Source organism: Orbicella faveolata, unplaced genomic scaffold (genome assembly GCF_042242905.1).
Source record: "Orbicella faveolata isolate gen_17 unplaced genomic scaffold, um_ofav_v1 contig_2, whole genome shotgun sequence".
Taxonomy (NCBI): domain Eukaryota; kingdom Metazoa; phylum Cnidaria; class Anthozoa; order Scleractinia; family Merulinidae; genus Orbicella; species Orbicella faveolata.
This window is the reverse complement of record NW_028301547.1, coordinates 15,822,501-15,845,272: the sequence shown is the minus strand read 5'-3', so window position 1 is coordinate 15,845,272 and position 22,772 is coordinate 15,822,501. Positions and strand designations below refer to the sequence as shown.

Here is a 22,772-nt window from a genome sequence, read left to right as displayed (position 1 = left end):
GTGAGCAGTCAGTAAAAGGTGCGTTGTCAGCGGTAGTTGACCATAATCCAAGATGGAGGATCAACTTGTCAGAATCGGAGTTGGGTGAAATATGGCGAAGAAATTACGGATTAATGTGGTTTGTTCGTCCAGAGATAAACGATTTCTGGTAATCTAAACACACAACGTACAGGCTGTACATTTCTGCTTACTGATGATCTTTTCTTCGTGATTTTCTAACCTAGTTCTGTCACAAAACAGTTTTATTTTTTATCCTTTTCCCTACGTTAATCGACTTCATAGAGTTACTTGATTAGGAATAGTTATGTCCCCTTTTCTCTTTCATCGGTATGCACAAGGGTTAAACCTGCGCCATTTACTTGGCCTGAAATAGGCATTGTAGAAAACCGATGCAATTATTTATGATAATCAATGCCAGCCTGATATAAGCAGTATAAGAGTTGTTTTGCTAACGGCCAGTTCGATTACATTTTTTAAAAAAGTCTTCCAGACTCTCATTTTAGCAATACTACCCTAGAGAGTGAACAAACCGATTATTTCTGTGAACTTACCGTCAGCAAAACACCAATGCTCGTTGAGAAATGATTTCACTGATTGTTCAAGTTAACACAAACTTTATGCTTATTGATACAACTGCTTAATTTTTAGCTGTTTTGGGTTTCTTTTCTTATTAGAGCCCCTTACTTAATAATGCACCTCATATCTTTCATATATGTGTAGTCTGTTAGACAGTTAAGAATAGAACAAGTTGTATCCATAATGAAGATATTATGAGATTAAGAGAAAGTCATGGCACACAGTGAAAAATGAGGGAGTATAATTTATAACACTGATTTTTTGCACAAAGTTGGGTCATTTAACCTTTGATGAAATTTTTCAAAATGAAATGTTTATTTTGTGGTTCTTACAGGTCTTAGCTGAAAGAGAATGGGAACTTGCTACTTTGAGGAAACATACAGAAGACATATTTCACTCATTATATCCTGAACAGCCACAGCTGAGAATCTCAGGCTTACAAAATGAGTTTCACTTTGATCTACCACTGAGTTACAAAGTAGACGAGACACTGATTGACACAGGACTTGTATTTGTTATCGAGAAAGAAGTCAGCCTCCTTGAGTCATTAAGGTTGAACATCTTGAATAAATTAATATAAATATGTATTACATGTAGAGTAGTAGGTCCACAGTATAGGACTTCTATTTTATTAGCACCATTTGTGGTGGGATAAAGAATAGCAGGGTTGGATTGTTAGACTTGCTGTTCCCATCCCCCAGAAATTCAAGTTTTGGTTTATTCTATCTTTGAACACTTTTGGCCCTTGAACCTTCCTTCTCTCTTAAAATTTCCAATAACTCTCCTTAGGAGAGGTATGGATATTTTCTAGAACCACACAATGAAGACCATTCCACTGACTCATTGCATTATACTGGTTTTCTGTATTTTTAATTCCACAGGATGAAATTTCCATTGTTTTCAATTCAATTTTGAGAGTTTTCTGTAAAGGATACTCTTTTAAATTGTACTAGATAGGGCATGGTTGTTGCCTGCAATTTTTGTGATCATTGTCTTGATGTCTTTTCCATTTACAGCCAATCAGCTGAAACTAACTCAAAAAGATATGCAAGTCAATATAACAACCAAAGTAACAGGAAGTCAAGGGATGACTCTACTCAACCTTCATCAAGAAAGAGAAAGAAAATTGTGAAGAAAACCTCTGGATCGGTGAAGATTCCAACCAGTCCACCAGATGGAATTACAGAAATCTCCTCTAGTAACAGGGTGACATCAACAACTAGCCCAACAGTGGCTGAGCAAGGTAATTTCAAACCCTGGTGGAAATCTTTTAAGGATCTTAAAAGATCTTTGCAGAGATTTTTGACAAAAATTATTAACAGAATATTGAGGATAACTGAGGATATCACTAAGAACGTTCTTCAAGAATCTTCAGAATTTTTGCCAGCATCTTAAAAGTCTTAGTGTTCAGATACAGCAGTATACTGGAATTGAGTACACAATAAATCATTGAGGTAACTGGATCTTTGCACAACTCCTATAATGAGGTGCTGAAATTATGGTTGTGCCGTGCCTTAGGCCCGATCCAAACGCCACTCCACTCATGCTGCCAAACCAAACTTGATTAAGTTCGACTTTAGAGCGACTTTTTTTTTTTACAACATTGCTACATGTAAATATGAAACATGCTCCAACTCTGGCTAATTGCAGAAAATGTGTACATGGTTTGCAGTCCTCACTACATAATGCCTAGAGGAATTTCTGCCTTGGTATTTAATTGTGATAAACAAGTCTATCACTCTTGTAACTTTTAAATATTTTTGTTGTTGTTCTAAGTGTCCCCTGCATTGTGATAGACTGTTGGTCAATATGGTTCTTTTATCTTGCTCATCCCCACTCAAAATAGCAATTTTTCTTTCTGATTAGTAATAATAACTGTTTACAATACTTGGTTAGGGCACAGTTAGACTTTCAGAAAAGTCCTTTGTCTTGTTTGTTCATTGCCCGCTGGACCCGCTAGTCATTTCAAGAATACGGCTAATGGGTTTAATGTTCAAAACAATCAATTTAATATTGATTTTTGAAATGACTAGTGAGTCCAATATTCAAACAAACAATTCATTATTGCATTCTTGAAATGACTAGTGGGTTCAATAATCAAATAATCAATTCATTAATGTACATGTAATCTTCAGGGGTACGCTTCTCTTGGTTTGACTGTAAACACACTAACCATCCAGTATTGCTCACCCTACATTTAATTAATCCATGCACCATAGTGTTCTTTAATAGTGTTCTTTCATTTGAGTGTCAAAAGTAATTAGACAATTACTTTGGTTTTGATTTTGGTTTTACTACGGTTTGAGATTGGCTGAGTAGTCTAATTGGTAAGTAGTTGGTTTGGTTTTGGTTTTACGACACTCAGTCGAAAACCGCTCTATATCAATATTCCCTCACTAAAGGAATACAGTGTAATTAATCTTTAATTGCCTCATTTCTCTGCTTTTAGAGGCAAGTTTGATGCCTCAGATTGTGGAGAAAATATCAGAAGATTCAGAAGTTGATGTTGAGGTATGGTAAGAGTTGATTTTACACTTGAATTGAGTTCTTTCCTTCATCAGATGCAAATTGCAAAATCTTCCTATTTTGTTAGGCTGTGAATGGGCTCCCTAGTCAAGTGAGGTAAAAAAAAAATCGGTGAGTGGAGCGAGTTGACCGCAGACTGCGTTAGAAAATCTTGCAGAATGCACTCAGCTCACTGATTTCTTTTCACCCTATACCCGACTTAAGGGAGACTGTTCATGGCCTATTCCTACTCAGAGCAATATAGCCTTTGCTTATGATAATGAATACATACATAGCCAGGCTGTGAACAGGCTTCCGGTTGGGTTATAGCATGTAAAAAGCAAGCAAGCAGGGTGAGCAGAGAGTGGCCTCTTTCAGCTTGCTTTGCTAGCCAATTTTTTTGTCCTCATCAGGAGTCTGTTCATGGGCTAACACATGCATTTCAAGCAAGTTTGCTTCAGTTGATGCCCATGTGTCTCTGATTACAGTTCTTTTGCCAATCTAGAGTGTGGATGACTCAGCACCTCAAACTTTACAGCGAACATCAAGTAGCATTGTGATGAATAGCAAAGCTAATGGGAGGAAGACAAGTCAACAGCTTGTTCGTAAGGCGAGAAAAATGAAAAACAAGACTAAAAACTCAAGTAAACACACAACTAGAAGCAACCAGTGAATAAAAAAGCATTGACTTATGATTCTGAAACTTGGAACCAAATGATGGCTACCACATTCAAATGCTGCGGATGTTTTAATTGTGGCACAGTATGTAGGTTATCTTCCTCCAAGTTTGAATGACCACCTGAGGTTAGGATTTACAGTGTGGTAATTAATCATGCTACATAGATAGTCAGCTGTATTTAAACTTCAAATTGACAAAATACACAACAATAATCTTTTACTCAGCGTGTTTCTTTTCAAGTAGCATTTTAAACCATCATGATGATGTTCAAAGGGAAGAACAATAGACAAAGCTGCTTGCATGTAACAGATAAATCAATCTGGTTTGTGTGAGTGGTCCCCCTGCTTAGAGCTTATCTACCCTTTAACATTACATATTCTTCAACCTGAACTGAGATAGTATCAAAGTTGAGCCTCTGTTACTGATGTTTTCCGTATGCGCATACGTCTTGTAAGAGGACACTTCATTTTTGTCTCAACTGTGAACAAAAACCAACCTCGTTGCCAAGGTCTCTCACAGCCTTTAAATAAATATTTATTTAGTCTTACTGATACAAAAAATAACCAATGCATAAGCAGAGCAAAAAGAAAATCATTGAAGAATCATTTATACCCAAGGAACCAATTCAAAGGAAAAGAGGGTGATCATGTGTGTCATCATCATCATCATCATCATCATCATCATCATCATCATTATAATTCCTTATAGCCCCTAGTGGGGCATAGGGCCACTTTTTGCGATTTCCGTAACAAGATCAATTTTTATGGGGTGGGTTGTTCGCCCCACGCCCAATTCCCAACCTGGAAGGCCAGTGGTTTTCTGTAGAGGTTTTCCTGCCCTTAGCACACGTTTGTTCCCGGAGAACATTTGTGTATTTTTAACAAATATCCCTACTCACCCTTACAATGCACTCGACACCAGGTCAAGTGTTCTGGGTTCAAGCCCTGGCCAAGGACATTGTGTTCTTTAGCAAGCACCCAGGTGTATAAATGGGTACTGGCAAATTTAATACTGGGGGTAGCAAGCATCCCATCCAGGGGGAGTAGAAATACTCCTAGTCGCTTCATGCTACAGAAACCAGAGATAAGCACTGGTGATGAGCTGATGAGCCACTTGGCTCATACAGACTTTTACTTTAGCCTCACAAAGGCCACTGGAAATTCTGGGTTCAAAATTTCCAGTGGGGTTAGGGTGGAGGTGGGTTTTAAACAAAAACAAGACCCTTTTGAGTATGTGTTTTTCTGGAAGAACAGATTCATGAAAATTATCACTGAAAATTTGACAGAATATTCTAAATCAATATTCTATAAAATTATAAATTTTTATTAAGGTTATGGTTGTTTTTTGGTCAGTTCTCCAATAAATTTTAGTCAAGAGATGCATTTACTCAATGTCATAATTTCAGTGTGTAAAGTAAATAATAAGTGGACCTTTTCTTAAATAGAAATAAAAAATATACGATAAATCAATGTCATAATTTCCACATTTTTACCAGCAGTATAAGTCAGGAGTAGGTCTCTGTGTAGAGCCAAATTTTTGCATCTTTGGTCTAAGGGTTGGACCACTATTTTTTGATGGGCAGGAAGGGCAATTTTCTAGGGCATGAAATTTTTTTTCTCACCTTGTACATGTTTTCTTGGTGGGCAATAGCGTGTGGAAGAATTTTTTTCTTTAATTAAAACACAAGACCTGGTTAAGAAGAAAGCACTTGCTGGATCTTTCTTAAGTCCCCTTACACAATTTTTTTTTCAGCAGTGTTTGCTGTGTGCATGCAGGAATGTTTTTTTTTTTTGTTTGGAAATTGTCCAACCCCTCCCCCCAACCCCTCCCCCCACCCCCACATAATATTGGTACGTCCCTTTGGCATAACTTTGAGCACGTCACGCAATTTTCGAAGATTGCGTGACGAACCTTTAAGCAGTAAAAATGGGGTGTATCAGCCCGCAGTAGACTTAAGAGTCAGAGAGGTTATTTTGCAAAAGAAAGCAATTTTGTAGACGTGATAAAGGTTGAAAAATTAATCTTCAAAGAAAATTACCGGAGATCGATGAAAGGAAACTGAGGCAAATTGATTCAACTAGCCCCATCCATACTCAATGGCCGTCTCCCCGTTCGTGATTTGCCGAGGCTGGTAACGAAACATGTCAATTATCGTCCCACTCAACTTACACCAGCTAACGACGATAAATTGACAAGGGCAGCAAGTCAACGAATACGTTTCCGGGAGTGGCTTTGAGGTTAGAAAATGCTCGAAGTAGGTTAGAAAATTAGCTTGAGAAGTCACGAGTGCACGCTAAGCGAGTGTCTGAGACTGGAGGGTGTGATCTTCGAACTCCGTGAGTTTCGCCCGTCGACAATTGCACCTGGTACGTAAAAACGCGATGTCCTGCCAAGACATCTCGACAGATCACGCACTTTTAGAATAAACAAACAGCAACGTGGATGCGAACTACCTGGAGTTTGACAAGAAGAGTGCTATGGAGATAATCACAGCGACTCGATGGATTGTGTTATTATTGTTCTGGGCATGTTGTGGTTTGGATATTTGGCGTGTTGTTGTTGGAGCCGATGACACTCAAAGCACACGCGACGATGTGCAGTTCTGTCCGTATTTCAAGAATCGTGGTCCGTCTAAGCAGGAAAATCTAAGAAATTGCAGCTGGTATAAAGAGAGTTCATGTTGTCACGACGAGGAAATCGAGTTTGCGTTCCGACAATTAACGCCACTTGCCGGAGCGAGCAGCGATTGTGCTCAATACATGAACTACCTGTATTGCTACATTTGTGCTCCGAATCAAAACTCATTCTTCAAGGACTTTACTTTGACTGTTTGTGAGGAATTCTGCGATCGAATCTACAGCGCGTGCAAGAACGCTGTTCTGAAGGGAAGACAAATCAAACATATGTACCAAAGTGGCAAGGAATTCTGCAAAGCGCGCCGCTTCGAAACTGAGAAAGAAGCTAACGGGAGATGCTTCACGTTCGATTCTCAGTCAGGAACGAAAAGCACGTCCCAACAAATAACCGTAAATAAGGTGTCGTTAACTGTGTTGGGAATGTTTACGATTTTCGCGAAGTACTATGTTTTGTTTTGATCACTGCGTCACGCTACATAACAATTGCCCGTGGTACAAGAACTAGAGAAGCAAGCTTTATGTCGCCAACTGTTTGTAGATTTTATGCAACGTGCATACTATGAAAGTACAATGTAATAATCCACGATGCAACATTTTTCCATCGATCAGTTTTGAAAAAGGTTAAAGTTTAATGGAAACACGGCTGGTTATGTTCAGTTCTGTGAACATCTCTTTTCTGAAAGAAACAATTTTGAGAGGTGCAGAAAATCGTATAAGGTTTCATCAAGCAAGTAGCTTTTAAGCCGTTTCATTTAGGAAAAGACAAATAAAAGGTTCGCTGTTATGCTAATATATCAACTTTATTCATATTCATTTCAAAATCATTCATTATTTCCGGAGACATGCATTATGATGTACATTATTGGCAATGAAATGTGCATTTCGCTGCGGAAAATGTGATGAAACCAGGCCAGCCCCGTGCGCTCAAAATCATGAAGTACAAATTATGAAAAACCGTGAATTTTAAAATTACAAAAAGACAGGAAATGAAGTACAAGAAAGTTTTATTGGCTAAATTATAAGATTTCATTCTCAGGATAAGTTAAGTACACAACGTGTTTTGATATTTGCAGCAAAGTCAGCTTTAAACTATGAACCCTTTTGTACCAAAAATTGAAAATATTTATCATTTTATTCAGTATTTCTAGCTAGTCAGATGTCATGCACGCATTGGCTAAGTGTCTCGAACTTCATATAATTATTACGAACAGATGTTTTTGCATGTAAACAAGGTTATTTTAATTACGACAGATGACATTGTCGTTTAAAAAACTGCTGTCATCATCTGTAACAATAATTATTTTATTCGTCAGCCATTTGATCCTTTGTCTAGCTTTTCCCTTTCCAAAGGTGATGGCACCTGAGTACAAAATACAGATGCTACCATAATCTGTATCACAGAATTTCTTTAACAAAATTAATGTTATTATGTTTGCAAAATATGGATGTGCAAATGGATGTGCAAATGGTCATTCCATGGCTTATTAGAACTTTACGACTGAAAGAAACTAAATATTATCCAAAGCATCAGGGATACTAATAATAAGTGTCACATTTCACAAGGAATGTATATAGTAATTCTATTAAAGCACCTAAAGACATCATGTTGGCTCTGATGATCGGCAAACTTTATTCTTTGCAAAATCATTGGTTGTTATTGTTGCTATCAGTAATTATAACAATGTTTTAAGAATATTGTATGGGGTATCTGGTGATATTATCATGGGCATTATTGTTGAGTTTTGCAATGTTGCAAGGAAGCAAGTGTAAGTGTATGAATTCATTTATTACTTTCATTGTGAAGGTAAAATGTCATGCTGAGCGGAGGTATGCATGAATAATCCCAGCAATGTCTGATAGTATGATAGTATGAGTACATTTTTTTTTGCATAAAAAAGTCACAGTTTTATGAAGAAATTAAATGACATGCAAATGACTTGTTGGGGCCTGTTTATAAGGAGGGAGGGTTACCTTAGCAAGTGGGTTACCCTGGCACTCAAATATTTCCTCTTGTTTTCTTCGTCATGTTTACAAGGCAGCTAGGATTACCGGGTAGGCGGGTTAACCTATCTGCGTGCTAGGGTTACCCTGGCAGGCAGGTTAACGTTTTCCCTTATAAACACTCCATGTGGGGTGAACCTGCCTACCCAGGTTAACTTTCTATTGTTTCCGGACCCTTTGAGTGCAACTGCACATTAAGTTTACTTCAAACCTTCGCGGGGCTACATTGGTCAATTTTTTTTTTGGTCAAGAAAATTAATGTCCGCGAAGCACAAGTTTGCACACTGTGAATGCCAGGGGTTCTGTTATTTCATTGGCTCGCGGCTTTTTAAGTTGACACATTCCTCTGTGAAGGCATGATATGTTTAAAAATCTTTAGAAGGTGAAAACTTGCACTCGTTTTTCGAGAGAATCCCTTCTCTTTAAATGAATTAATAGGGTATGCAGATTTGACGGTTTTCCATGAAATTTGGTCAGAACATTCACTGATAGATATGGAACAAAAGCGTGTCGGCGAATTCCTTTATTTTACATACTTTCCTCATGGCGGCCTTTAACGCAACAGGTTATGCGAATTTTTTGATAGTCGAACCTGACAGATCTATAAAAAGATAACCAGTAGAAATAAAAGAAAATGCTGACACATTTTTGGAGATTGAGGCTTTGTGATTAATACTGCACAGTTATTTTGCATGAACGATCGCATTTGATACCCAATTAATTCGCTGGAGCATCAGTCGGTCATTTTGGAGTTGACGGCCTCTGCCGTCTTTGCAAAGCAAAATCCAAAACAAAACATAATTTTATCGAATTCTACATTTTATAACCTTTCTGTTGATATATAGTTTCTGGGGGTTTCCTTGAAAACGGCACATGTACGAATTTTTCTCTGGAGGACTCCCGCAAAGGTTTGAAGTAACCTTTTAAGGTTACTTCAAACCTTCGCAGGAGACAACTGGGGACAACTTAAAAGTTGTCCCCAGTTGTAGGGTTACCCTACCTGTGAAATTTTGCTTGTAAACGTGGGTTATCTTCTGCCCTCCAGCTAGGGTTAACCAGCTTGCTAGGGTAACCCTCCCTCCTTGTAAACAGGCCCTTAGACTGTGTAAGTTGATAGTTCCCTCAATTAATCTATTATTATTGTGATCACTTAGTGAAATGCAATTTTCCCTTTCTGTCCACAGCAAATCTTATTCTCTCTTTTGATTGCCTGATACACATTTAAGAGATATTACTAGGTAAAACAAACTTTCTTTCTGAAAGCACTAATGATCTCAAATAAATTAGGCTTCCTGGTCCAGAACTAAATCTTATCATTCAAGTCAATCTTCTCATTTAGCCCAAATATTGGACAGGCAATGTTAAAGAACCTTATTTTTATTTATCAGACTTATATTGAAAGGGTATCTCGAACACCAGCAAATTGGGACTAAGCTTTTACCTTTTGTCAAGTGATCTATTTTATTTATCTTCACATACACTCTGCTGATTGAGGAGTTTTGCTCTTTTAATCCAGAATATTTATTGACACTTATCCAAAGGAGTCTGACTGTATCAGATTTCCACAAATTTTAGCAAGTTACACAGTGAAGGTTAATTGTCAGGTGAAAATATTTTAATGTTGCATTAATTTATCACATGTTTGAACATCCTGAAAATTGACCACAGAAACAACAACCTTGGCACTATATATTCGTTTTCAGAACACTGACTCAGCTTCAGGCATTTTGTCACACATGTAATTAAATAATAATTAAATTATGAATTTTATTATACAGACTGGCAAACACATCAACATTCTGATTGCAAACAAATCATAATCAGCAGTATTCTAAATACAGAATGTTACATTTAATTCCTCTCACCAATGGGTTTATACCTGACATGATTCAAAGGCAAAGTTAGAATGACTGTTGTCCTGTCCTGTCACCATGATTTTCAGAAGAGTTCCCAAGGTAGACTGAAGGGTAAAAAATAGAGTGGTAGGAAATTAGTTACTTTATAGCCCATAGCCACATGCCTTCTACAAACTAACCCAAGAACAGGCTATCATGGTTCTCTGGACATAAGAGTTAATATGAGTGTAGAAAAAACAGCCTAATTATTGCACAGTTTGCAGATTTTATTCTCTTGCATCCATTACAATCCTTGCCAAAGTTTCCATTCCACCGGATAATGGACCACTGATTTTTGACAGCTCTACTGATCACTACTGTTCCCTTATAACAGTACTGCACAACCCACCCCCCCCCCCTCCCTGCCACCCCACTAATTGCATATTAAAAACCCAAATCAATAGGCCATTTTACAGTTGCGTACTTGGCTACCAGGCCATGAATGCAAGCGAGGCTGGAGGTGACCTTGCTTTGATACAGACCTCTCTGCTTTTCTCTCGTAAATGCCAACTAATTAGCATAAGAACAACTTGATTTACACAACGAATGCAATAAGGTCTGTATCAAACAAGGTCACCTCCAGCCTCGCTGCCATTCAAAGGCCAGGTCACTAAGCAGACAACTGTAAAAATGGTCTATTGGCTTTTAAAAACAGGATTACCTATTTGACCAGCCACACACTTAGAAGAATAAAAAGTCTCAAGACGAAAGACAATAAATTACATAAACACGATTAAAAGATTTTTCCTAGTTTAAATAAACATGCTTCGATCTATTTTCCAGATCCAGCATATAAGTAGTATCAATATTTCTAGAAGAGAGATAAAGCTTACGTTACTGTTAGTCCTGTGCTTTATAAACTTTCATTCAGATACAGGACAACAGCAATTGCAGCAAACCATAAAACACGCAACGCTGGGACATTCACCAGAGCTGAACTCTCAATTTTCTTGTCGTAACTAAAGCAATTAGGGTCAGCCGTGTCGCCGACGGAAAATTTCCTCGCTTGACAAAACTCTTTTCCAGATTTGAACAGTCCTTTGATCTTCATTCCCTTGAGTTTTGCGTCACCGCAGGCGGCGAACCATTTGTCACAGAAAGCCTCGCACACGGTCAATCTCTCGTCATTGTAGAATAAATTCTGGTCTGGTGCACAGACGTAGCACATGAGGAAATTCGTATATCGCAAACATTTGTCGCTCGCTCCAGGCGGTGGAAGAACTTGCGGAAATATAAGGTCTAGTTCGGTTTGAAGACAGCAAGCGTTTTCTCTGTACCAGGTACAGTTTTTGAGGCTTGGTTGAGGTGTCGGAGCTCGATTTTTGAAATACGGACAGTAGTTTTCAGTCGCGGTAATCTTCGTTAGCTCTCCGCCATAGGCGATTGTAACAATAAAGAGCACAAAAATCACGCACATTCTTGAAAATTTTCCCATGTTTCAGAACGCTATGGATATTTGGTAAAGGTCACATCCAACGCTAATTTAATGGAATATGATACTCCTTGCTGTCTGCTGTGAAATATAAATTTATGTTTTCTTTTTTTTTAATATTTAACCGCATCAGTAAAAGTAAACAGATAAAAGATATGCAAAGTAAATACTGTCAATTACTAACAAAGTAAATAGGACGGGAAGAGGTGTCACGACGGTGTATTTCTCATCGGAAGTGAGGAAATTTGGATAACAAAACATCTTCCTAAAAGAAAATCAATAAAAAGAAAAGAAAAGAAAAAAATTTAGAACTCACACAGGATATGAGATCGTGACATGGGAAAGGGAAAGTGAAGGGTGTATTCAAACCAGGAAATGTAAAGCTTGGAATAAATCAAAATAATCCAAAGGTAGGGATGTGGAAATCAATTATAGTCTCAGAATATAGCTCAGTCTAATAGGTATTTGCCTTCTTGAATTTCTTTTCCCAAGCGAAGAGACTGAAAACTTTGTTCTCCGCAAAATATGGAAAATAGCGTGAGGTAGTGAAAAACGTTTTCGCTGCCTCGTTGAGCTATCACCTGGAAAACATTCACGTTATGAATGAATATCATTTTTAATCGACTTCATTTTCGAACTTTAACGATGCTTTTTTAAAAGTACAGTCTACAGTACCAGTGCAGCCGTGGTTTGGCTGAAAAACGTAGCAACCAATGTCAAAATTCAGAGAAGTCAGAGCGGACTTATTTTTTGTCGTCTTCCATTTGCACTTGTACATCAACTGAGTAGTTTGTAGTAACTCATGTAAGCAGTTTGTTTTTGGATGGATTTATTGATAATTCAAGCGAAAGTAAACATGCAGAGTCAACAACAATCTGGCGTTTCCCGTTTGCCGTAGAACAAGATGCTTAATAAGTCGAATTATTCTCGCATTTTGATTGGTTCTTGCTAATGATCAATTGCAGGACAGACGTATAAATGACGTCATTAACAAATACATGTTGCCGTGTGTCTGTTCAGTAATTGATTACAGATGATGTCAAAATGTGGTAGGAACATCAGTGACACACTCGGATACCGCCTTGTGTGCCACTTCTTTGTTCTAACCACATTTTTTGACGTCATTTGTGATCAATTCAGACGCACGGCAACATGGAATCTGCAATCCGTGGGAACATGGGTACCACAACGGTCATGTAAGACATCTCCTTTTATCCCGTCTCGCCTAGGACTACATCAACTGAAAGTGTATCGCATGTCTCGATTTCCCGGGGCTTTTCGATTTTGTTCTTGTCACCCGCGTCCCCTGGCTACATAGCCATACGAGTTATTATTGTTTTTGCTCTTCGCTTTGAGCCCGCGTTCTCGTCCGCATTCAATAGCAAACCGAGAACATAATTTCGGTAAATCAATCCTGGTTCTGGCCTTTAGCTAAGTTGAATCCGTTAGGTCTGTGTTAGGCGGCAACCACACTCCCATAGAATTCAGGATATTTGACGCGGGTCCCGCGAGTCCTTGCTGTGTAGAGAACGATCCCAGGATATTTTTCAAGAGATTGAAGTCTACATCAACGGGAGTATCCTCTGCAGAATCCTCTTGACATTCACTTGTCAGGTTGTTTTGGGTGTGGCCAGTTCCTTGAGGTATGTTCCCTCTCTAAAGTACAACAAAACAGAGCGAATACTTAACTGGGCCAACTATAGCAGGAAAAATGTTTTACAGAATTTGCAACATGAATTTTCAATGATGCAGTGATGAAAGCGGTATTGCTAGCCAATCTAGTTTATCGACATCTTCTACTGTGTACGGTGAACTTAAAAAATATATATTTTTTTCTTCGTCAGCTATAAGAACGTTCTGAAGCGAAAATGTTATTCACAGTCTAAGGTAAATTAGTTACGGAATACAAACGGGATTCAAACGGGATTCAAAACCACGCGAACTTTTCAATACTGTTGTGATGATCAACAAACTGAGTTAATATCAAGCCGCTAGGGTCACTGACAAACACTCCTCCTTTCCATCTTTTCACTGACATTTGCCAACCACTTCCAGTGGCCAAACCCTTCAACCAGCTGAACACATACCGGCCCTGTATGATAGAAATCACTTGTTCAATTCTTATTCGGATTTATTCTTCCTTTTTTTCACTGACTTTCGTAAGGAGCTAAAAATGTACTGTTTTGCTCATCTCATGCAGCGTCCACACTGCGCCAGAGAAATTTGAAAACGCAGCTTTATTTATATGGTTAGGCCTACTGTCCACACCAATCCGTCACGACAACGGAGCTTTTCCAAAACGCTCTACGAATCGGAGGTATTTGAAAACGCCGGCTTTTCGTTTTCGTGTGGATGGAAAACATTGAAAACACAGCTTTTCGAAAACGATGGCGTCACGATGATCACGTGATTTCCCTGGCCGAGTTTTCCTCAAACACAAATCCAAAATGACCGGTGATTGTCGCGTTTTCAAATTCCTCCGGCGTAATGTGGACATTAAAGTATTGCCAATCAGATGCAAACCAATTCTAATCAAGTTCTGGCGAACGCAACATTTCCCGCGCTTTACACTGGCTACAGCTCCGGCTACACGTTCTTGCCTCGAGTTTAGGTTTATTGCACAGTTTGCCTCCGTAAGGGTCGGCTGTAGTTGTCAGCTTCACGCGTCCACAAGACAGAAGAACAGCAATACTTGAGATTAAAAACATATTTACCTTTCCAAAACTCTCTCCTATAGATGTCTGCGCTAATTCCTCATTCATTTGATCCATGTACGACTTCATTTCTTTGTCGTTGCCTCTTGACGAAGTATTTGCTTTAACCCCTAACAACAGTGAAAGATCACTGTTTACTTCAATCGAGTTAGCTGAAAACCTGCTTACAAAAATCGCTATTTAAGTCAGAAAAGGTAGGTATATGAATAAGAAGTAACTTATTTACATCTGAGATGTTATTTGATCGCACATATTTATACAGTAATTAAAAGCACGTTGGGTAGGGAAAAGAAACATCAAAACAAACTAACAATCAAACAAAAACTCTTCTGAATGTACAGGAGATTGCTGTTATTCGCATTCAATGTTCAAGACACATTTCAAGTAAAGGTACGTTCAGAAACAGGCCGTTCTTGTTCCTGGTCCCGTTAATGTGTTCACCTTGTCAAAATCTTCCGCGTTTGTAAGTATTTCTGGCGCGACTGGAATGAATTAATCTGACGAATTGCGCGTAAGCACAAACTCTCTACTTTAAGGTGGCCGAACACAGTTTTCGCGCGCGCTTTTGCTGATGCAATTGAGCGCGCGCACAAGGATTGCAAAAACAAACATTCCGTCAATAGAGCGATCATTTTGTTTACTCAACACCCGCACTATCTGTGCTATTTTTCTCTATTATTGAACGCAGTGTATTGATGGCTTTAGTCTTTTATTACAAAGATATGTTAGAAAAGGTAACGACGCAAAGAACCCAGCAATTCTCAGCTTTTTCTTTGTTACCGAAAGAACCCAGTTAAATGCAGCGCATGCGCAGTTGCTCGAAAAATTGAGACCGATTGCTTTTGCAGAAAATTGCTGATTTCTGACCATCCAGTCGTTAGAATTTCAAGAAATTTGGCAAAAAAAATAGTTCAGAAACCACGTGAATGATCTATCGCAAAAAATCTGAATTCTGACATAGGGAATTTTTAATAATACAGAACATGCGGTGAAAACGATTTACGGCGAATTACGAAAATCGCCTATGTCAAAATTTTATTAGAACAGTGTTGACAGAAGGGATTTAATGTCAATTCGTAATGGGCAAAAGATGAAAAAAATCTAATGACTGGATTTTTTTTAAATAAACAAAAACCATTTTTTAAGCCTTGTTTTTAACCAACCCCGTTGCCATGGCAACAGTATACACCTTAGCCAAAATGCGAGAATAAACTTTTCTGTGGTTAACCTCGACTCTTGCAAAAAACGGGCGCCAAAGCATAAATAGCTTAAAAGTAATGGTGAATTAGGTATAGGCTCTTGAAAACTGTGTTCGGCCACCTTAATTACTATAGCCACTAGCTCTCAATTCACGCGGGGTCGCTTTCGGATTGCATCCGCGTTTATCTACCTAACCATAATAATTTCCTAACTTACCTACACTTGTGCAATAGCAAATGCCAGAGTAGACCATGAGATTGAGAAAGCTCATGGTCTCAGGCTCTCCGATTAAAGATATGATATGATAAAACACCAAATTCTTCTTAGGAAAAAACTAAAATTGTAGAAAAGTAAGAAGAATTTTGATGCTCATGATACTAACCTTGTTCATTTCATTCTCCTCTCCTGAGGAAGTCTCCATATCTTCATCGTCACTATCAGACTCGCTGGCATCGTCACGGGAGCGAATTCCATGTCCTGAGAGTGAAAGATTTGAACAGTTGTCTTTAACAAAATTGCTTGTACAAACATGTAGACTTCAAACAACTATATTTTGTTTTCTCCTAGACTCTCGAGCAAGAAATCAAAACAAAACAAAAAACGTGTAACGACGTTCCTGTCATTTTCCATAGGGAGAAATACCAGACAGTGGTCGCACTCAATAGAATTCGATTTACGGTAGCATAAGTTAGGTTTCTGTAGTGTGAAGCGAGTCAGAGCTTTGCAGCCGGCTCAAAGAGATTTTAACACCTGGGTGGAGTGAGGCACTGACGGAGTAACACAGCGGCCAGCGTTTGAAACTGGACACCTTGTTCGGGAGTTCAGTCCGTTAAAGAAGCTGAGTCTTCTTCTGGCCACGTGCAAAATTGCCTTTAACTTGAATTGAGGGAAACCTGAAAATAGTAGTTTACTAAGATAGTAAAGCACCAAAGAAGTAATAATAAACCATTAAGGAACAAGGATGGTTAACGATGGAGGAGACTGACACGGATAACAAACGATGAACTTGACAAATTTAAGCTAAACTTTGCAAGATGCGCAAACCGTGAAGTAGCTCCTTTAATCACTACATCATGGCGACTACCAGATGTTAGAAACGGGAACCTTTGTAACTTACAAACACAGTGCGGCATCGACTTACTCAGCTGCATCGAACAAAGAGTAAAATTTATTGTGAGTTCAACCTGAATGTTCACACACTTCTTACTCTTGATGTCTAGCAAGGTAACCTTGTTGAAAACTGGGGACAATTCCACTTCTCTTTCAGCAAGTGATTATAGAGTACGATTGGTTTTAAATGGTGCCATGAAGCGCGTAATGAAAATTCTAAAAAAGAGAAATTCGAAAATTGTTGAATCGAATGGTGTTTCGTTTCAAAGACTTACTGCTTGGTATAGAAACGACGTCAGCTTTTGATCTTGGCCAATCAGCTGTTAGCTTTTTTCTGGCGTCCGCAAGATTTCGCGCACTTTTGGCGGGTGGCATTTTGTGACAACATATTTCCGTCTTTTTGTTCGCCTTCTTATAATATCCCCTTTCAAACATAAATGTTTGAAAGGACTGTCTCTCTATCTCCTATATTAAACCTGTTTCGTTTTCTTTTGTTGACGTAGAAGTGAAAGAAAAAGATTGTTCACTCCCATATTCAAGAGCTGGCCGGGCCCGTAAACAAACTGAACAATCTCTTTCAAAGCTTTCAGCGTCTTCACTTTCCTTGAAATCTGGCCTCAGAACTTTCTTTTCCGAATGAAGGCATTCCTTTTCATAATATGTGGTGACGCAATTCGTAACGTTCAGTAAATCACAATCGCGGCCATTCGGTGTGGTCATCTTGGCCAAAACAAACCAAGCGCTCTGGAAAAGGTCGAAAGACTAGAAAAACTAGAAAGGATCGGGGGACGCTGGTCAATAACAATTTATGAGGTCACTTAAGAATTGAAACCCTGTATCCCGCGCTTTTCCGCTTGCGAATCCCGCATCCCAACCCCATAAAAACACGAAATCCCGCTCCCGCTCGTAATTGCAATTCCCGCTTCCCGCCCCTGTTTTCAGCTCAAATCCCAAATATCACGGCGAAAAAGAGCCAAATCCCGCATCCCGCCAAACCTATTGGGGACCCTCCAATCATGATTGTTTCGTCGGCTTGTATGTGATGCATCAATGTGCCTCACCTAACAGGCTTCCCACGGAGTCCATAAAAGAGTCGGCATCAAAATGAACCTCTTCATCTTCACAATCCCTGAAATAAAACACCCAATAATATCAGGCACGCGTTCGTGTCACGCTCGAGGGTGAGGGTGACTTGAGCGTGACATGAGCTCATGTCACGTTTCCGAACTTACAATATCTCTACTCCCCAGGAAGGAGACGCTAGTCCTTCAAACAATTCGCCGCTATCCAGTCACATTCCTGGGGTGGAGAGAGGCACTGTGAGAGTAAAGCGTCTTGCCCAATGCAATTCCTGGGGTGGAGAGAGGCACTGTGAGAATAAAGCGTCTTGCCCAATGCAATTCAAGAACACAACACAATGCCCCCGGCGAGGGCTCAAACCCAGGTCCGGTGCATTAATCATGAGGCCACCGCGCTTAATGATTTTCTTCAGATTCTTCAAGATTTCATAAATTGGCGACAAATAAAAAGTTTTCAAAGAGCTACACAAGCACCTTTTTTGAGCGCTGCGAGGTCCATGACAAACTGAACATTGTTGAAGGAGAGGAAGGCAACAGGTATAAGAGAAAATGATGAAACAATCCGTTTACCGTGGGAATTCTGCTCCCTCGTAACTCGAAACTTTGTCTACGAATGAGTTCAAACTGCGTGTCACCGAATCCAAGTCTACCGAGGTTTCCTGAGTAAAAAGAAAGACGTCAATTTGAGAACATGGAATGACAGACACTTTTAATTGACTTTAAAAAATTCATCAACATTCTACAATTAGAAGTGTACCGCAACGTGAACAACTTGATTATGGTAATAAGTCGTGCTCGATTCGAGACTTAAATATTCCCCTTCTCTCCCGGGGGATGTGATATTTTGAATTTTTGGTTGGTCAAATTCCCATCCGCAGGGCCACAGTGGTATTCAAGAGCCCCTACCCCCGGGATATTCATAACAGAAATGAGAAATGGAAAGTAATGTACTCTGGTAAAGGAAAATAAAAGAGAAACACGCGTTTGCTACTTCCACAAAGTCGCAGGTATTGGTTCTATATTATTAAAATATAAAAGTGATTAAATTTTCACAAGCAAAATTCTATACTCAAAGGTTATACAAAGCTTTTGAGGATCTTTCTTTATAAGCCACAACGTTATAAGGACGGTGTGGTCTCTTGAGGTTTCCTAACTTCAGCAACTTTTTCAAATTTCCCGTGACACCTCCTAATAACAACCACCGACGTCAAATTCCCAACCCTGGGCTCGATTTCCAACGCTCTCACAGGTCCGGTCCACTTTCCTCCCCGAACCTAGAGCCGATAGGCATATATGTGTCAGGCGGGAGATGGGGGATAAGGTTAAACGAATTCCACTGTATAACGTGCACTTTTGCAAGCACTTACAATGCTTTTCGCTGTATTTCCACCCGCGAGCTCGCCAGTTTCTCTTGAGTTCGGATCGCTGTATTTCGATAGCATGTCTTCTAAATCCTGGTCGGTCAAGTTTAACCAGCTATCGTCTGCAGTCATAAGACAATAACAATAAATAATTTTTTAATACTTTCGGCTATCGTTTTAGCCAGAGTACGTTTTCACTTCTTTAAAAATGTCTTCTCCTGGTTATAGCTTTTTTTTTTTACTAAAAGTAAATAAGTTTAGTACCGAATGGAAATTCATCCCAATCTCCTTCATGAAAGGCCCTTTAAGCTGTCACGTGATCAGGTCTGTCACAATGATGACGCTAAGAAACATGAGCATAACAAGCAACTGAAAAGACATTTTGGAATACTAAAAGACGTATCTGAATACTGTCTTTAACATTAAACTCCCCGTCAAAACAGCTCAAAATAACAATTTTTGAAATGATATTCATTTCTCCGTAATATCCCGTCACTGTTTACGCAGAAGTACACAACCTCTAGGGACAGCTTGCGAACAATGCCTCTAGGTACGATCCTGTTTCAGTCCTATTTCCTGTTCACTTGCGGTGCTCGAGGCTAGAATGCTTCCAGTTCGTTTCTCTCTCCATAAACAGGAACTCCATTGAGTGGGGATCGAAAGTTTCCTCGTCCGTACAGCCGTTTTCAAGTATGCGTTGGACAGGCCCGTTCGACAAGATAAACGACCGAAAAGGCCGTCTGCTAGCAGTCTAGTTGTTTCGGTTACGAGCCTAATAATCCAGCTCAATATCAAAATAACAGTTCTCCCCATTGATCGTCATACATTTCTTGTAACATTAGTAGTGAGAATTTAGTGATTCATCAAGACTTTGTTGTAGTCGATGATTTTCCTTATTCTTATTACTTGTCTGCTTGACAATGTACTAATGTGTTCGGGAGAATTCACATTATGATTAACAATAAGACGTTAAAGTTAGAGCAGTAACAGACTGTTGGAAAGTTGAATTAATTATTGTGGCATAATTAAGTCATTCTTCTATTTTCCTTTCACATGTAGAAACCGAACGGAAACGTGAACGTACGAACATGATTAAAAATATCGGTTTCAGCGTTAGTCTCAACATTTGGCTAATCAACATTTTTCGCTGGTTTATCAACAGAAACAAAGTAGCATTACCCCGATGGAGACAATAAGCACCATTGTCATATGGCTAGCTTCGACAATAGGCAATATGGCTCTATCTTGCCCGTATTTTTATGCCAAGTAATGAATCCCTTATTAATTACAACTAAGCTGGTTCTGTCAAGATGACTGGATATTGTTCTAGTTCTCCATTTCTCTCTTTATGGACCCGAAACGCGTCGATCGGTGCGGCGTCTTGGCCAATATCCAGACATTTTGGTACAATGATTCCGCATTCTTCTGGAAACTTTATTATCAGCTTATTTTCTTAGTCTCTTTTGTGGTCGTTATTTGGGTCGTCCAGACCCTAACCCAAACCCTAACCCGTTTACAAGGCGCTATTGACGTACAAGGACCTGCTCAAAAGTTTGCTGGCTTGTAAAAAAGTCCTGCTTGCATTTCTAGCAAAAGAATCGCGTTTGGTTAGAAACGAAGGGGAAACTAATATTTCAAGGTTCGTAAGCAAGAAGATGAAAACTTCCGTGCTACAATTGATTTAAAAGAAGCCTTTGCAGCACACAATGCAAAACAACATCACGTTCTTAAAATCTGGAACTCATCGTTACTATCACAGTATAGCTTTTCTTGAGCAAAGCTTAAAATTATTTGTTTAGGCCTCAAAGAAATAATGAGTAGCAGTACACTGATAGAGGTGTTTGGTCATATCGTGTTCAGTTTTACACGAGGAGTGACAGAGCACTACAACCCACAAGAACCTGAATACACGGCAGAGTCTTTTGGCTACGATCCTCTACAAAGCACAGGTCGAGAATGGTATTATCATCCTGTTGACGAGCTTATTTATCAAGAATACGGCGACAGAGAAGCCACAAGCTTGGACTATCTAGCGTCTAACCACCCAGATGTAAAGGTTATAAACGCGTGTTTGCCGGAGGAAAACGAAGAAACAGAGGAAGATCAACAAGATGAAGATAGAGCAATGGCTTGGAAGCGACTCAGACCATCCGCTCTCCAAACGGTTTGTAAATCAATGTACATTGGAGCTTTGATTTCTCTACTAACGTCCACCACTATAGGTTCAGTATACGTGTTGATCTCATACTTATGTAATAAAACTGTAAACAACTGTGAATTCTATCCGAAGAAGTCCATCCCATTAAATGTACAATGGATGAGATCAATTTCGCTTGTGATCCGTGGCGCTATTTTACAGCTTTCGTCTTTTACGGCCATGCTATTTCTTTTTCGTCCATATCAGTTAATGGGCGTGAAAAGGAAAGTCTTCTTGGTTTGCTGTTTTGAATATTGTTTGGAAACAGTTTACTTCATAGTTATACAAGTCCTGGGAATATCTCATTCTAAGCCATCTTCTTTACAACTGATTCCAGTTAACGTTATCAATGTAATTGGTCATTGTTTGCAAGTTTATTTTGTAACGAATCACTTCTGTATACGACGGACAAGGAGAAATCACGTCAAGTTTTTTCTTCAAATGACAGCTGCTCCCTTTTCTGTTTTAATTTTTGCTATTCCTGTGACTGAAATTATTTACCCAGCGTATAACAAACAAGGTAAGGATGGTAAACTTCTAATCGCACTTTTTTCTCCTCTCATTGGAGTCCTTCTCAAAGTACTCGTGCGAGTTTGTGTTCAGCGGTTATACTCGAAATGCATTCATCCGGGATATTCCTATGTCTTGTTAACACCGCTGTATTTTTGCTCAGCGGTTCTTTTTCGAATTTTACAAGTGGATCTTGGTAGTTTGTAATCTATTGCTATTCTTGGAATAATTCACGGCGCTGCAGAAGTCATAGAACGAAGTACTATGGTTGTCATTGATCACATTTGTCATGTGATTTGCAAAAGAACATCAGCTCCTTGGGGAAGTTTTCGTACTCCTCGCCGTGAGAGACTGATGGCTGATATCGCTATCATCAGCATGTTGTATGAATCAACCGCTATAGTGTCTGTTAACGGATTACTGTACTTGTATCAATATATACACTTAAAAGACGATTCCCTTTCAGAGCTGCTACAGTCTTTTGCTATCACAACTTCAGTTCAACTGGTGATCGAGTGGTTTTTCACCAGCGTCTCTCTAGCGATCGAGACTCGCTATCAAAATATAGCTGTCATGGCTGTTTGGCAAAGACGATGGAAAAGACACTTTTTAACAGCAACTGTTATTGCTGCTATGATAGCGTTATGGAGTACCAAACACCTTTTACCAGTTGTACACGATCGCTTTCACAAGTTCTCAAATCAGACTTGTACAATGCCTTTTAGTTGAAGTTAGCAAAACGCTCGAAAAAAACCTCCGTATAGCGCAGCACAATACAGCACAATACATTTGAGTTAAGTCTTATCTGAAACACGTGAATTTCATCTGTCCACTTTATTGATGCCGAAATTAATTTTGCGTTTTAAAAATTGCCTGC

General features: G+C 39.1%; 5 protein-coding genes across 6 annotated transcripts in view; 3 read left to right on the top strand and 2 right to left on the bottom strand.

Annotated features, from left to right (window-relative positions):
- The first annotated feature begins 14 nt into the window (after positions 1 to 14).
- Positions 15 to 5,229, top strand: LOC110044237 (uncharacterized). 2 transcript variants are annotated; one of them, XM_089289869.1, is made up of 5 exons: positions 15 to 148; positions 911 to 1,128; positions 1,593 to 1,819; positions 3,026 to 3,087; positions 3,570 to 5,229. In XM_089289869.1, exons 1-5 carry the CDS (start codon positions 92 to 94, stop codon positions 3,639 to 3,641), a joined length of 636 nt encoding a protein of 211 aa, XP_089145995.1. In that variant the 5' UTR covers positions 15 to 91; the 3' UTR covers positions 3,642 to 5,229. The 2 variants fall into 2 exon arrangements, with proteins under 2 accessions (XP_089145995.1, XP_020605419.2); XM_020749760.2 differs by having other exon boundaries at positions 16 to 148; positions 3,587 to 5,229.
- A 320-nt stretch (positions 5,230 to 5,549) lies between these two features.
- LOC110044245 (uncharacterized) lies at positions 5,550 to 8,000 on the top strand. Its single transcript, XM_020749771.2, has one exon. The coding sequence runs from the start codon at positions 6,238 to 6,240 to the stop codon at positions 6,853 to 6,855; it is 618 nt and encodes a 205-aa protein (XP_020605430.2). The 5' UTR covers positions 5,550 to 6,237; the 3' UTR covers positions 6,856 to 8,000.
- A 1,994-nt stretch (positions 8,001 to 9,994) lies between these two features.
- LOC149112135 (uncharacterized) lies at positions 9,995 to 12,238 on the bottom strand. The gene is made up of 2 exons (XM_089289870.1): positions 11,126 to 12,238; positions 9,995 to 10,357 (listed from the first exon to the last, which is right to left on the bottom strand). Exon 1 carries the CDS (start codon positions 11,725 to 11,727, stop codon positions 11,146 to 11,148), a length of 582 nt encoding a protein of 193 aa, XP_089145996.1. The 5' UTR covers positions 11,728 to 12,238; the 3' UTR covers positions 9,995 to 10,357; positions 11,126 to 11,145.
- A 298-nt stretch (positions 12,239 to 12,536) lies between these two features.
- Positions 12,537 to 19,320, bottom strand: LOC110044106 (protein ecdysoneless homolog). Its single transcript, XM_089290231.1, has 6 exons — positions 19,195 to 19,320; positions 18,398 to 18,486; positions 17,810 to 17,877; positions 16,017 to 16,115; positions 14,439 to 14,548; positions 12,537 to 13,380 (listed from the first exon to the last, which is right to left on the bottom strand). Exons 1-6 carry the CDS (start codon positions 19,318 to 19,320, stop codon positions 13,156 to 13,158), a joined length of 717 nt encoding a protein of 238 aa, XP_089146357.1. The 3' UTR covers positions 12,537 to 13,155.
- Positions 19,321 to 20,904: 1,584 nt separating this feature from the next.
- LOC149112134 (uncharacterized) overlaps positions 20,905 to 22,772 on the top strand; it is a 2,068-nt gene continuing 200 nt past the window's right edge. Inside the window, exon 1 of the mRNA XM_089290633.1 lies at positions 20,905 to 22,772. This exon is cut by the window's right edge and continues 200 nt beyond it. Coding sequence (XP_089146759.1) covers positions 21,002 to 22,102 — 1,101 coding nt within the window. The 5' untranslated portion in view covers positions 20,905 to 21,001 and the 3' untranslated portion in view covers positions 22,103 to 22,772.

Excerpts from the sequence above, each read along its gene's own strand:
- LOC110044237 (XM_020749760.2), top strand. The coding sequence starts at position 92 with ATGGCGAAGAAATTACGGATTAATGTGGTTTGTTCGTCCAGAGATAAA. Across the intron at positions 1,820-3,025 it reads CCCAACAGTGGCTGAGCAAG|AGGCAAGTTTGATGCCTCAG; the intron begins GTAATTTCAAAC and ends CTCTGCTTTTAG. Across the intron at positions 3,088-3,586 it reads ATTCAGAAGTTGATGTTGAG|AGTGTGGATGACTCAGCACC; the intron begins GTATGGTAAGAG and ends TTGCCAATCTAG.
- LOC110044245 (XM_020749771.2), top strand. The coding sequence starts at position 6,238 with ATGGAGATAATCACAGCGACTCGATGGATTGTGTTATTATTGTTCTGG.
- LOC149112135 (XM_089289870.1), bottom strand. The coding sequence starts at position 11,727 with ATGGGAAAATTTTCAAGAATGTGCGTGATTTTTGTGCTCTTTATTGTT.
- LOC110044106 (XM_089290231.1), bottom strand. The coding sequence starts at position 19,320 with ATGACTGCAGACGATAGCTGGTTAAACTTGACCGACCAGGATTTAGAA. Across the intron at positions 18,487-19,194 it reads GAAATACAGCGAAAAGCATT|GAAACCTCGGTAGACTTGGA; the intron begins GTAAGTGCTTGC and ends CTTTTTACTCAG. Across the intron at positions 17,878-18,397 it reads GAGGGAGCAGAATTCCCACG|GGATTGTGAAGATGAAGAGG; the intron begins GTAAACGGATTG and ends GTTTTATTTCAG.